This window comes from Armigeres subalbatus, chromosome 1 (assembly GCF_024139115.2).
Source record: "Armigeres subalbatus isolate Guangzhou_Male chromosome 1, GZ_Asu_2, whole genome shotgun sequence".
In the NCBI taxonomy this organism is placed as follows: domain Eukaryota; kingdom Metazoa; phylum Arthropoda; class Insecta; order Diptera; family Culicidae; genus Armigeres; species Armigeres subalbatus.
In genome coordinates, this window is record NC_085139.1 from 64,367,377 (window position 1) to 64,383,069 (window position 15,693).

At 39.2% G+C, this 15,693-nt stretch overlaps 1 protein-coding gene across 4 annotated transcripts in view; it reads right to left on the reverse strand.

Annotated features, from left to right (window-relative positions):
• LOC134226463 (ankyrin repeat and fibronectin type-III domain-containing protein 1) overlaps positions 1–15,693 on the reverse strand; it is a 668,421-nt gene that overhangs the window by 422,409 nt on the left and 230,319 nt on the right. The window contains exons 1-2 of one of the 4 annotated variants that reach the window (XM_062707276.1): positions 7,761–7,868; positions 7,328–7,693 (exon numbers count right to left, since the gene is read on the reverse strand). The exons of 2 other annotated variants lie outside the window; for them this stretch is intronic. Coding sequence is in view for 1 of the 2 variants with exons in the window: in XM_062707292.1 (XP_062563276.1) it covers positions 7,761–7,884 (124 nt within the window). In the remaining variant the exon portion in view is untranslated. Of the gene's footprint in view, positions 1–7,327; positions 7,694–7,760; positions 8,460–15,693 lie in introns of those variants that run through there. One more of the 4 variants, XM_062707292.1, reaches the window with a different exon arrangement.

Consider the following 15,693-nt stretch of genomic DNA (forward strand, 5'->3'; position numbering starts at 1 on the left):
ATATAGCCGCTTGCCCGGATTAAGGCAATGCATTGCAATGGCGGAATCAATCCTTTCTTTCAAATAGGTGTTTGTCCGGATTGAGGCAATGGTGGATGTGTTCCCTTTTTAAAAAAAAATGGGCACTTGCCCAGATTAAGGTAATGGTGGATGTGACTCCTTCTTTAAAAGCAAGCGTTTGCCCGGTTTAACGTAATGATGGATGTGATCCCCTTTTCAAAAATAGACGTTTGCCAGGTTAAAATCAATGGTGATAATAATCCCTTCTTTAAAAGAAAGCGCTTCCCCGGCTAAGGTCATGGTGAATGTGATCTCTTCTTTAAAATCAAGCAAGTATCATTACAATCTAATACCTCTCGATCCGCAACAATAACGATGTTCATTTGGCTCAGATTCTGACAGCTCTCAATGCTCGATTGGCTCAAGATGGCCGCTTTCGCATATCTCTGAATGTAGGATCCCTAGTGGATATGATCCATTTTTTAAACTGAAGGAGCGTGCTCCGATTAAGGCAAGGGTAGATGTTATACCTTCTTTTAAAGTAGGTGTTTGCCCTTGCCCGTGTTTGAATATGGCAATTGTGAATATGATTCCTTCTTCAGAAGTAGACATTTCACCTAGACTTGTAGATGTAACTTCTTAAATTGCTCCGAGGAAAATATAAGCGGATTAGCACGATTGGAACAAACATCTGGCTCTCGATGGTGAACTTCCAAGATTGTGGTGAGGTCGATCAACCGCGAATTTGGGAGAAGCTGAAACAATGGGAGGCCCGTATGTTGGCAGCACGACTTTCTTCTGAGCTCCGGGACTTTGAAACGTCTTTGAAACTGTGACGTCCCTACGTCTATGGAGTGGACGTCCTTACGTCCTTAACCGGCTAACCTCGTTCTCTTATATTTCAGGGTCACGTATGACCTGCTTAGGGGACACACAAATCCAAAACAACAAAAGCAAACCACTTCCATGCAAGGCTAGTATTTCATAATTGAAAGAGACAATTTTACATTTTATTTATTTTTATTCTTATTCATATTTGTTTTTTGGGGTTAGTATGTTTGGTTTAGTACTGTTGCGGTCGTTTGAGGAAGAAGGAGAGAAGCATACCTTTGATGGTCGACTCGGGGTCGACGAGCGAGGGGAGAGCGTCGGTTCATGACTGGTTCCGGAAGGTTGCTAGCACGGTTCTTCACACTTGGGGACGGAGGTTCAACGGTGGTGGTTCTTTGCCGGACGGCGGGGAGCCGCGACCACTGAAGAGCTTGTTTGGCACCGATGATGAAGTCACACTTGGCGACGGAGGTTTGACGGTGGTAGTTCCTGGCCGCGCGGCGCTGGCCGCGATTACTCGAGAGCTGACTTGCCACGTGAGTCACACTCGGTGACGATTATTCGACGATGGTGGTTCTTTGCCGGACGGCGGGAGCCGCGGCCACTGGAGAGCTTGCTTGGCACTGATGGGGTCACACTTGGCGACGGAGGTTCGACGATGGTGGTGGTTCCTGGCCGGGCGGCGCTGGCCGCGACCACTCGAGAGCTGGCTTGTCACGTGAGTCACACTCGGTGACGGTTATTCGACGGTTGTGGTTCTTTGCCGGGCGGCGGGCAGCCGCAACTACTCGAGAATCTGCTGGGCACTTCTGTCACACTTTGCGCCGCCGTTTCAAAGGGGTTGTTTCTTGGCCAAGCGGCGGAAAGCCGCGTTGATTTTCTTTCCGGACGGCGGAGAACCGGTACCGCTTACGGAAACTTGCTTCGCACTCTCAGGCTCGAGTAGCAGTTGCGACGGCGGATCAATGGTGGTGGTTCCTTACTTACTTTTGGGCTTTTGGGTGGGCTTACTTTTCTCCCATATTTCAGGTCCATAAAGGCGAGTTGCCGAGCTCGCTAAACCTTGTAAATACCACCAACAGGCTTCATAAAACGAGCTACAGGTAGAGGTGTGCACCGCCGCGCCACGCCGCCGACGTTTTTGCTTCAGCGCGCCGCCGTTTCAAATTTGTCACGCCGCTGATCTATAATTTTCCACGCCGATTCAAATTCTCAGTGGAAACTCCAAAGATTCAGTGCAATTTCCATATAATTTCCTGATAGATCTCTACAACATCACGTTGAAATTCCAGAGAATTTTTCGTGAAGATACCAATTATTTTCATGAAAAATCCATACAATATCATGTTGAAATTTTGAAAAGCTCTCCGTAAAAACTAAGCGTGAAAATTTCGAAGGAGTTCCCGTTGAAATTCAAAAAAATCTAACTGAAATTGAATTTTTGAACAGAAAAGAGTCGTTCGGAAGAAAGCCACAAGGCTGAAAGTTGTTAGGCCGAATATGTCGTTTAACCGAAAAGACTATTTGGTAGAACCCTTCCCGAGCAAACTGATAACTTTTTTTAATGTTGTGAAATCATCGATTATGTTTACTTAATTTGATATCTTTTTGGTTGTTTTAACGGTTAGTAATCTCCAGCAAAATGAGATCAAAATATGTAATCAATCATATTCTATATACATAAAAATGAATTTCTGTCTATCTGAACCTTATAGATTCGGAAAGTACTGAACCGATCGGCGTGAAAATTTGTATGCAGGGGTTTTTGGGGCCGGGGAAGGTTCTTAAGATGGTTTGAGACCCCTCCCCACTCAAATACAAATGAAACAGAATTTACTGCATAACTTAAGAATTAATCAAATAATAAACCAATTTTAGGCGAAACAAAGTTCGTCGGGTCTGCTAGTGATTTATACATACAGTCGACTCTCTACATCTTGGTGTTCTACATCTCGATATCTCTCCTTATGTCGATGGTTTGCTCAGTCCCTTTCGTCTACATACATTTGAGCATTCTACATCTCGATAACCTCCCTATCTCGATATCTCTCTATGTCGATGTGTTCTGATCATATTTTGTTCAGGATTTACTCTCCTTATGTCGATATGTTCAAATATTTTGGCTACTAGACCATCTTTGGACAATAACAAACACACCAACAACAAGAAACGACATTTGTTTTGTTGTCGTTTTTCATAGCAACGAGCTTTTTTGGATCTAGTACCCATTTCAATTTTCCTTCCACTCCTCGATCTCTCCCTATCACGATGGTCCCTTCAATATCGAGATGTGGAGAGGCGACTGTATTTAAAAAAAAATAAAGTTTTCTATATGAATTTATTTTCAATATATGTTTTCTATATGATCTCATTATGTTTTGAGAATTCGATAGGATATCTAGCCTAAAGTTATTTGGCCGAGAATGTCATTTGGTCGAACAGTTCCTTTTGCTAAAAAAAATCGTGAATATGTCCTTCGGCAGAAATAGTCGTTTGGTCGAAAAGGACTTTTGGTTGTTCGGCTGAATTGGTCATTTTGGATATTTTCAAGACAATAACGGGAGAATCTTTTGATTTTCGCCTCAACATTTTAACGAAAGATTTCCAGATTTTCCAGAATAGTTATTCGAAAATTATTTTCAGATTTTCCACGGAAACTACTTTCAAGTATCGAGAACTCTTTGGAATTACCAAGAGGAGCTCTTTGGATTTACCAAGCAAAGTTGTTTGGGATTCACATGAGAATCTCTTCAGATTTTGCACGAGAAGTGAAAAATTTCTATAGGAATATGTTCGGAATATCCACTGAATGTTCCTTTTGAGTTTCTGTTGAGTATTCTTTGAAATTCACACAGAAAATTGTGACTGGTAAAAGAGATGCTTTACGTTGACTTCCCCAATATAGATTATATAAGACGGTTAGTTTTTTTATTAGAGTGTATTAGAGTGATTTTTTCGTATGGAACATCACTAAATAGCCAACTTTAAAATATCGAAAAAATGCTCGGAATTTTTGAGGAATTTTTGGGTTTCTTCAAAAAATTCTTTCTTTTCTCGATTAGAAATTCTTGGTAAGTTCCATTGACCGATAGCGACAGACGGCCGAACTGGAAATTTGGCCGAAAAATCCGTTTGCCCTACCAGGTTGTCCGGCCGAAACGTTCGTTGGCCGAAAATTCCATTTTGCAGAAATAGTTTTTTGACAAAATAGGCCATTAGGCCGAAAAAGTCATTTGGTCCAACGGGTAATACAGCAAAATTTCAATGACTGATCCTCGTACTGAACGGGTAATATGGCGAAATAGTCTTTTTGTCTATTGACCATTGAACAAAATTCCGTGGCCTCTCTATTTTTAAGTCGATACTGGCCTTTAGGCCAAAAGACATCTAACCAGGTACCATTTAGCAAAACTTAACGTTTCACGGAAACTGTTATCAGGTCAAAACTGGTTTGACCGAAAATGTAGTTTGGCCGAAAGCAAGGGCTGTGGCAATGGCAAAAGGAAAATTTTGGCAGACTTGTAAAAAGTTGTTTACCCTAACTATTTGGCTGAATTTGCCGTTTGGATGAAAAAGTCGTTTGATCGAATATTGATCATTTGACCAAAAATGTCGTTTGGTAAAAATGTCATTCTGTAGAAAGAGCCATTTGGCCCAAAAATGTACTTTCTGCAACCCTCTTTGAAAAGTGTTGTTTGGCTGAATTGTTCATTTTGCCAAAAAGACGTTTATCCGAATATCAATTCGGTTTAATGGGATTTGAATAGATGGCATTGGCTTAAAGGCCAGTATCAACTTAAAAAGCAGAGAGGTTACGAAATTTCGTTCATGGGTCGTTTGACAATTAGCCTTTTCAACGTAAATGTTATTAGGCCAAATGGATATTTTGGAATAAATTACGCGTTCAGTTATTGACATTTGGCCGTATAACCTGTTGGCCTAAACTATATTTTCGGACAAATATTCCATTCTGCCAAACGACCATTTCGGCCAAACAGCATTTTTGGGCTGATGATCTTTCGGCCAAACGACCTGTTAGGGCAAACGACTATTTGGGCCAAATTACCAGTTCGGCCGTGTGTCGCTTGCGGCCAAATGGGATTTTCCAACAATTTCTTATGGACAATACATTAGTCGTTCGATAACTGCAACAAGTTTTCGTTTCAGCTAGCCAAAGGCGTTCGATAACTGCGACGCAGTCAAGACGGCAAACAATTGTCAGACGGCGCCAGAATAGAAGTGCGCCTGATTGTTCAGCGCTATGCAGCTATCATAGACATTGACATCGTTTTAAAGCCCAGCTGTCCGATAACTGCAAAACTGATGTAACTATCGAAATGCTGTTAAAAGCATTGCAGTTAAATTACTTTCAGTTATCGAACGTCTAATGTACAAAGAATTTCCCTTAGAAACCCAATAATTTTAGAACAATTTTTCGTGGAGACATTTTTAACAATCCTCCGCTGAAATTCTAAAAAAGTTTCCGTTAATCTTACGGACAATTTCTTGTGAACATTCCAGAGATTTTTTCTTGAAAGTCTCCAGCGGAAATTCTTAAGAATTTACTGTTTTATTGTTGGCCATGCCAAGCTAGCCGTCTTTATTATTCTAGACTGAGAAAGCCAACGGTTAAACACCCATTCTACCAACCGTGCTCTCCTACAATTATCAAGAATTTTTCGTGAAAATTTCGAAGAATATTCAACAGAAATTCAACAGGAACTTTTCGTTAATTTCTAAAGTTTTTCCTGTAGAACATTTTAAGACATTTTTTTGTGAAACATTCTGAAGTTTCTCATGCAAATTGCGACGATTTTTCTGCTGAAATTCCAATCAATTTTATTTGGGAATTACAAAGACCTTCTCTTGGTTATTCCAAAGATTGCTCGAAAATATTTTCCAAATTATGGAAAAACTTTTTTTCATGCGAAATTTAAAAGATTTGTCTTTTAATGTCTTGAAAATATCCCGAAAAAATGCAAAAAAAAAAAAATCTTAGAAAAACGTAATGAAAAAATCGCCACGCCGATTCACGCCGGCAATAATGGCTTTCGGCGTGACGCCGAAAACGCCTGGGACCCTTATGACCTGGGATAGGCCAATCCATTATATACAGCAGGTTACTTTTTGATTTTGAGCACACTTGCGGATGGCTTATGGTTTACTTACCTACACGCAAAAAAAGCGTTCATGAATTCGTGAACTAACTAATTCACAGTGTCACAGTTCGGGAATACAGTCATGTTTTCTGGAAAACGTGACTGGTGTTCCGGAATCCATGAATTAAATCACGGTGTAGTTTTGATGGTTCACGAATTCGGGAACGCTTTTTTGCGTGTATTTGCCACAAGGCCTTCTCGTTTGCTGCAGCAACTCCCGGAAAACTTAGAATACCTTTTATTACTAATAGAAACCGAATTTTACACTGGAGTCGAAGACCGACGGAGGTTCTTGGTAGCTTAGTTGGTTAAAAGCACCAGTCTAGCCTACTGAGGGTCGTGAGTTCGAGTCCCTTCGAAGAAGAAAGTGGTTACTTCCAATACATCTGAGTTTTCAGAACATTGTAAAATAATGTCCAAGTCGGGTGGTTTAATTCCCGGAACATAGGCAATTAACTATGATTTAACCGGAGACGAGCCAGCCTAGGGCCGAAAGTCTCCTTAATAGATACAACAAAAAAAAAACTTTGATTTGACTGATCTACGGTTTACCCTTAGTGACGGGAGTCCACTCCAGGAGAGCAGGCGCTTCGGAATAAAATACGGTAGTCCACCGTTGCTTGGTAGCTGAGTGAGAAACGATTCGAACTGACAGTTCGGTTTCCCGTTCGAAAGTCCAGTAAGGGGTCTCTGAGAATAATGTTACAGCTTCTAACAGTGTGCCTGTTCAATGCAGCGTCTTCTCTACCGAGACGCCATCGTCATATTGTCCACCGTGGATCCACCCGTGGATCCAGCTTATCATTACCAATACGCACCAGTCAAACATTTTTGCCTGGAACCCGGGTCACTGTGGGTACCGGGAAACGTGACTGCGAGTCTTGTGGTTGGGGTTGGCCATCGAGGGAGGCGTTTCACTTCGTCTTCGCCTCCTGGATGGATCAATTATCAGCCGAGATTGGTAGAAGTATAGCCCAGTTTAAATTTTCTGAAGACATTTTTCTGGTTAACCAATTTTTGAACCATTGCACAATCAACCTACTGCAAGTTTTTTTTAGGATTGTTGTGTTTGTAATTACCTTCTATTAACTTGATATTATTTCATAGTTTTCATATCAAAATTTATATCATTTTCGTCGTATCAGCACAATCAACATCAACATCATTATTCAGTTTCTTTGTGTAGCTAGCTCCTTAATCAGCTACTTCGAATGGTAAATTTGGTTCACTGAAATTATCATTGTTTAACATTTTCCAAAATTCAGGAAAAGCGATTATGTTAGATCCGTCTTTAATCTAAAACGTAGGTACTAATATAACTCTACATTCAATCATACCTTTAAAAATCACTCGTACTATCCCCGCTTTCGACAACTTATCAATCAGTACAGCAACACAAATTCCAGCTCCACGAGCAAATTTCCTTTTTTGTTTTTATTCTCCTTCTGCGAACTCTTCACCATGCACTGCGCTCGGTCTGCAGGTACTGCAGAACACGTTTTACTCCTTCGATCTCACTCAAACACATTAACAACCAGCTCGTAGCCCTGGTTCGTAAATATGCCAATTCAACGTAGTGCACTTTTCAATTCCATCACAATAAACGACAGCTTTGGCCAATTTATTCAACTGAAAGCATGTACGTCGCGCTCGTTATTATTGCTTATTTTCTCTTTTTCATGAACAAAACTCTTTGAACTTTGCTGAACATTTGGAAGTACATAAACACGAAATTTCAAAACATTTACCCGCAAACACATACACACTCACCCTGTATGGTTGATTCGCTCCCCACAGCGCCAACCTCAACTTGACAATCTAGAACTTGAAATGCAGAACACGCGAAGGGGGTCTCCGTCACCGTGAACCTCTTGTTTGGTGAATGGAGAACCATTCCAAGAACCACACCGTGCTAACTTTCATCAACTTTACGTCACATCACTTTTACATTGCTTCCTGCGGTGGGCCGTTGTTGCAAAACTTTCACGAAAATTACACAATCATTCACTGAAAGCCGTGCGTTCGATTCTGATGACCCTTCAAAAATCACAATCCCGAAACTTTCACCCATCAGCTTCTTTTCGACATCAACGCACACCAGTGCGTGAGCAACTCCTTATTTGGACGTCAATATCCACCCTTCAATTTTGGCCGTCAATTCAAGCAGCAATTTGCTAAATTGCCCATTCACCTGTTTTCAGCGACACATTAAAATCTTGACGCTTTAAAATTCAAAACAAAGCGTTCGCAACAAGTGGGAGCTAAAGCGTTGTCATAGAAACTATTCACACCCGCATCGCACACACGTCTTGGTTTTGATTATCGGATCGCTCCCCAAATTGAGACGAATCGCGCAACCGGACCCAATTGACATGTAAACATAATATGGAAGGAATACTGGACACGAACTTGGACGATGCGACACGACACGAACGCGAACGACACGCAAACTATGTGCGTTCAAAAGTGGAACTGAAGATGATGGTCTGTCCGGTAAGCCGTTCGCGATTCGCCAAAGGAAGCATCAGGCAGGCGGGCGCAGCGCAGCCTACTCAGAGCAGAGCGCGCATGGAGTGGAGAGATTTGGCTCGGTGTTTACCACCAGCAGCGTCTTTATGTCCGTCGTCAAAGCTTTTGGCATCTGTGGTCGTGTGAGACGGGAGCCAGTCAGTGATGTGGGTCCAAAATAATGATTCCATTTGGCTTTATGTGAGCATAAAAGAGATAAACATAACTACTACCAGTGCGCAACAGGTTGTTTTTGTTGAGATTTTATCCACTGGGGAAGATGCATCAGAACGCAACCGGGACTTTTATTGATATTTGATATCGTTTTTGAAAAGGTATACATGAGCATGATTTAATATAACTTATTTGTTAAAATAGTGTTGAAAAAACAATCATAACCAGGAAACATATCTTCAGACACTGTGATGTACCAAGCGCCTCCATATCATGTCCATAAACAACGATTACAGCGTGCGTAAATCCTCAAAAACTGCCGGCTAGCAGGCGTTATACCTCCGTGCATCATTCCGATTTTTTTTCGAAATTCATCAAAATAAAAAGATTGATCAAAGTTTTACATGTTCTCAGGAAACTATTCTTATTAACCCATTACCGCACGGAACACAGCAAAATCTCGCTGCCCATTCACAAGAACTATACTAAATATAGGACGCAGAGATACTATGAGTTAACTATCAAATTCCTTGAAGTTCCTTATAAAATTTGTTGAAACATAATAGCGGTCCATTTTTGCTAAGACTTAAGACTGTGCATTTTTCTACCTTTCCCCTATATTCGTCACATGTATGGTACAAGGAAGTTCAAGAGAGGTCTGGAGTATTATGCGAGAGAGACAATAAAAATGGGAAGCATAGACCGAAGCTTTCGCAAGAAAGAAAAAACACTGCGAGAGAAAGGAAAATATTGTTTGACTTGCACGCATTTTCTAAATTATTGTTTTTTTTTTATGAATGATTCTGAAAATATATGCAAATATTTATTTAAATATACATGCAAATATAAATGAAATATCACTTAAACCGTTGTTAAACTCCTGATTTGAACTTTGGCTTTAATGTTTGATACTAAGGGGATTATATTACATTCTACTTGATTTTAATGCCTTTGTTAAAACTTCTTCTAAGACATAAAACTGATAAAATACCCTTAAATTAAATTAAATTGAAAGCGTTCTTGAAAATGCTTCCACGATCCAGTTTACATTTACAAAATAGAATGTCAATTAATAGGATTTTCCATTTATTTTCAGCGTGCCATTTTAGTCACACGAATTTCCTCGTTATATTCATAACGCAACAGAGATCAATGATCTTCTCGAACATAGGCAGAGAGAGAGGAAAAGGAAATACTGCACATTATTGGCGTGAACGTTATGATCCATAGAGCAAACAACGATACAATGGCAATGGTCTGATCCGATTGTCGAGTGAATGATAAAGTACGTTCCAATTGAAGTTAGGAAAAGGGAGAGAGCTAGAGTGAGCAACGAGCTTGAAAGCTTTCGTATTAGTAAAAATTGCGAGAGAATAGACATGACATTTTTTCTCTCGCAAAGTTTCACACACCTGTGTCGGGCATTGCCGTCGTTGATGAAAGGGGCATAAAAGTTTGTTCGATACTGTGGGTCAGCAAGTTGTCGAAATTTGCACAGAAAATTCTTGATAATTGTAGGAGAGTGCGGCTGGTAGAATGGGTAGAACCGTTGGCTTTCTCAGTTTAGAATAATAAAGACGGCTAGTTTGGCTTGGCCAACGATAAAACAGCAAATTCTTAAGAATTTCCGCGGGAGATTCTTTGGAGTTTTCAAGAAAAACTATCTATAATGTCACCGAGAAATTCTATCGAAATGTCTCAACGAATGTTCGAAATTGTTGGATTTCTACCCGATCAGGAATGCATAACAAAATTATAACTCAATTCTATCAATTATTGTTATTTAAAACAACATGTGTTATAATTAGATGATTCGATAAAAATGTGTCTTCGGTCAGTTTTATATCATATCAAAATTATAACAACATTAGTTGTGTATATTTTCACAGAATAATTGGCTACATTTTTTATAGACATTGGTAAAAAAAAATCGGAGGTAATCACCTTCAGTATAACTTGAACCCGCTCGATATTAATACATACCCGACTAGAACAGCATAACAAAAATTGAACGCAATTTTAACATATTGTGATATTTATAACTTATTTTGATACAATTTAGTTCTCAGTAGCCATTATCTTCCAAATGTTGTAACAGGATTATATCATAATATGATTTGAAAAATGCTTAACACCGAATTGCCCAACAGTAGGCAATTAAAATAGATGTAGCAAAGTCTCCCAGCCATAGATATCACAACGCTGATATAATTTGAGAAGGTTGCCTTATTTGTTATGTTGTTAATTTCATGTTCTCGAAAAATATTCTTGTTCAGACGAAAACAAAAAATTATGATTGTTGATCACAATCTCGAAACCCATCACGACCTGTAAAATTTCCAACTGCACAGAAACAATATATTTTGTATCTGATTCTGTTATAAATTTCTAACAAAATATGTTATTTTTTTGATAAAATTGTAACTACATTTGATAGTTTTTTGTTTCCAATAGTGTAGTTTTTGATAGAAATTTAGATGTTTTAACAACATCCTGCACCATGTTTCTAACAAATTTTGTTATAAAAATTTTGTATAACATAATAACATAGGATGATATAATTTTGATATGACCTTCTAGTCGGATAGCTGGAACAAAGTTAATTGCCTACATTATGGATGGAAATCTGTAATGGTAGCGTGTCAGATTTCTATCCGTGATGTAGGCAATTACCTTGAAAGTAGATTTTTGTACCGAAAAATTATATCAACTTTTGTTATAATGTTGATATGAAGGTATCAACCTCTGTTCTAATTGTGTTACGGCTAGAGGTATTTTTGTTATAATTTTTGTTATTTTAACAACTAACCAGCCAATTTTGTAACACAGTTTGTAGCAATATTTTTCTGAAATAAATAACTCCCCTTGTTATAATTTTGTTATGCGTTCGGTAACTTAAAGCCATTTAACTGCAATGCTTTTAGCCGCATTTCGATAGTTTTGCAGTAATCGAACAGCTGAGCTTCAAAACGATGTCAAAGTCGATGATAGCTGCCTAGCGCTGAACAATCATTTGCACTTCTATTCTGACGTCGTCTGACAAGTGTTTGCCGTCTAGAATCAGTCGCAGTTATCGAACGCCAGTCGCTAACTAAAACGAAAACATGTTGCAGTTATCAAACGACTTGTGTATTGTCCATAACAAATTCCGTTGGCCGAACTGGTAATTTTGCCTAAAAAGTAGTTTTCCATAACAGGTCGGTTGGCCGAATGGGTCATCGGCCGAAAAATGCTGTTTGGCCGAAATGGTCGTTTGACAGAATGGAACATTTGTCCGAAAATATCGTTAAGGCCAAATGTCAATAACTGAACGGGTAATTTAATCTAAAATATCCATCCGTTTGGCCTTGACATTTACGTTGAAAAGGCCTATTGTCAAACGACCGTTGATCGAAATTTCGTAACCTCTCTACTTTTTAAGTCGATACTGTCCTTTAAGCCAAAAGCCATCTAACCAAATCCCATTAAGCCAAATTGAACGTTGATCCGAGTATTCGGATAAACGTCTTTTTGGCAAAATGATCAATCCAGCCGAGCCACATTTTTTAAAGAAAGTTGCACAAAGTACATTTTTGGGCCAAATGGCTCTTTCTGCCAAATGACATTTTTTACCAAACGGCATTTTCGGTCAACTGATCTATATTCGGTCAAACGACATTTCCATCCGAACATATTCAGCCAAATGACCTGTTAGGGTAAACAACTTTTTACAAGTCCGGCAAAATTTTTCTTTTGGCTGTCCATTGCTTTCGACCAAACTACATTTTCGGTCAAACCAGTTTTGACCTGATAACAGTTTCCGTTAAACGTTTAGTTTTGCTAAATGGGGGGGGGGGGATGCTTATCTAATCTTCCGGTCAATGTCATCATATAGTGCATATACTCCTGTATATATACGATTGTGATGCATCACCAGTGCTACGATGTGCACGTATTACCTGGCAATCTAACTGCATTGATTGTCTGCCTTTTCAGAATTCCCAATAAGATTCCGTTGAAATATCACAAATGATGGTAATTGTTTGTGGAAAGGGAAAGAAAAGTGCAGTGGGTACCGGCCAAGTTCCCCCTGGCGGTGCTAAAATGATAAGCGGGAACAATGCCTAATTTCATTTAAATCTTTTTGTATCATTAGTGATTAGCACACGTTATTATTTTATGTGGGGGGCAAGCATGGAACATATTTTTCAACGCGGGTGTCAGGCGGCTGACCCATGCTCGACCAAAATAGTAAAATTTAGCTAGAATATTTTAATTTTGTTTGATTGTTTTTATTTTGTTTTATTTTTTGCCAAATGATTAGGAGCTTATTTTCAGCATCACATAACGCAGGAGAGGGTAAAAAAAAGTTTGTTTCTGGAGCGATCATATAGCCTTTACCGTATAGAAAACCCCAAACAAGTGACGCGCTCGCGAGTGATTGTGGTATTTATTTAATTATTCATTGATCTATTTATTTATTGATTTATTTATTTATTTAATTTTATTTGTCCGGTGACGTGTATTATTGAAATTGAAGTGAATCATTGAAATTTGAGTGAAACGTTTGATGGAATGGAGAAAAGAAAAGAGTTATGTTCTTTGTGAAATGCAACATATTTATACAACGCAAAAGGAAGTACTATAAGGCTATCAGACGTTTATCATCTTTCTCTTGCACGCGCGCGTACGGGATGGGGTTTGTTTTCATACGGAAACGCTTCCGAAGCGTTTCCGTATGAAAACAGATCCTATCCTTTCCGTGCGCGTGCGGGAGAAGGATTATTAAATGTCAGATAGCCTTATTTCTATTACCATGTGTGATATGTGTTTAGGTAGATCAGCGCGTGATGAATATTTTCTGGTGGTGGTGCATTTAGGCCGTTTACGTTACAGAGCTATCGAATTTTATATCAGAAATCGCGAAAATACTTGAAATAAAACTTTGTAAAATGTTTAGTATCGTCTTCTTCTTCTTATTGGCATTACATCCCCACACTGGGACAGAGCCGCCTTGCAGCTTATTGTTCATTAAGCACTTCCACAGTTATTAACTGCGAGGTTTCTAAGCCAGGCTACCATTTTTGCATTTGTATATCATGAGGCTAGCACGATGATACTTTTATGCCCAGGGAAATCGAGACAATTTTCAATCCGAAAATTGCCTAGACCGGCACCGGGAATCGAACCCAGCCACCCTCAGCATGGTCTTGCTTTGTAGCCGCGTGTCTTACCGCACGGCTAAGGAGGGCCCCGAAAAAAAAATGTTTAGTATAATTATCTTTAAAAGGCATGGTTTGATTTTTGTATTCGATGAACCTAGAAGAATCGTTTTGCTCACTGAGCAGAAAGTACAAATTTGGTAAATTTAGATTTGTTCAACGGATAGTTGTTGATAGATTGAGGTTAAGAAATCGTCTGTAAATTATTTAAAAAATAAACTGTAGATAAAATCGATATTAGCATACTCTTTCGACAGCCGGCTGGCAAGAGTTTAAATAAAAACAGGTAAACAACTTAGTCTGTGGGTCGAATTGCCAGCTTGAGGCAAACCTCCATGACCTACCTTACCCTACCAAACCACCAACTCCGTAGAACTTATGAGGGCGTCGCCAAGTCGGGGGCCTCTCGTTAAGTAAGTTCTACATCAACATTTCCTTTCCTATCCCTAGTTACGGTAAAGATGGGCGTGGCCGGGAGTAGTAATCCTCATGCTTATGCCATTTTTATCTTAGATTGGAATCAAGGGTAACTCCCCACCTTGATTTCCGATAGCAATCTGGATAAGGATTCCATAAGAAACATGAGTATCACTAGTGTCCAATCTACGAAGTATACCGTAACAACGCTAACGCTAACGCTAACGCTAACGTTTAGTTTTGCTAAATGGTACTTGTTTTTTGTTGTCTTTATTGTCTTATTGTCTTTTGACCTAAAGGCCTGTATCGACTTAAAAATAGAGAGGCCACGGAATTTTGTACAATGGTCAATTGTCAAAAAGATCAGTTCGCCAAACAAATGGCCATTTCTAACAATATTACCCGTTCAGTACGAGGTTCAGTCATTGAAATTTGGCCGTATGACCCGTTGACGTATGACGTATGACGCGTTGGACCAAATGACATTTTTGGTCAAATAGCACAATCTGTCAAAAAACTATTTCAAAAACATTTAGCAAATGGCATTTTTGGCCAACGATCGTATCGACCGGACAACCTGTTAGGGCAAACGGATTTTTCGGCTAAATTACCAGTTCGTCTGTCGCTTTCGGTCAATTCAACTTACCAAGAATTGGTAATCGAAAATAGAAAGAATTTTCTGAAAAAAACCAAAAAATATTCGATGTTTCCGATGTTTTAGAGTTGGCTATGCCAAACTAGCCGTTTAGTGATGAACTTCTTCCTGCAAAAAATCACTCTAATAAAGGATAAAAAAACTAACCGTCTCATTTAATCTAGATTTGGGGAAGTCAACGTTAAAGCATCTTTTTCTAGTCACAATTTTCCGTGTGAATTTCAAAGAATACTCAAAAGAAACTCAAAAGGAACTTTCCGTTTCCTGTAGCAATTTGGAAAAACTTCGCGTGAAAACTCTGAAAATATTTTCATGTAAATCTCTATTTTCTTTGGTAAATCCAAAGAGCTCCTCTTGGTAATTCCAAAGAGTTCTCGAAACTTGAAAGTAGGTAATAATTTCCAATGAATATTCTGGAAAAACTGGAAATCTTTCATCAAAATTTTGAGGCGAAATTCAAGACTCTCCCGTTATTGTCTTGAAAATATCCAAAACTAGTCAAACCTGCACGATCTTGCTCCGGTTTTTTTTGACCTTACTGTAAATCGTTTAGGGGCTGTCCATATACCACGTGGACAGGTTTTGGTCAGTTTCAGAAACCCCCCTCCCCCCGTGTGGACAATTCTTCATATAAATTTTCAAAGATTTGTATTAACTGTGGACAGTTGACATACCCCTCCTTCCCCCAAAAATTGTCCACGTGGTATATGGACTGCCCCTTAGTGGATGGCAGCGTAGCCCTCTAGAT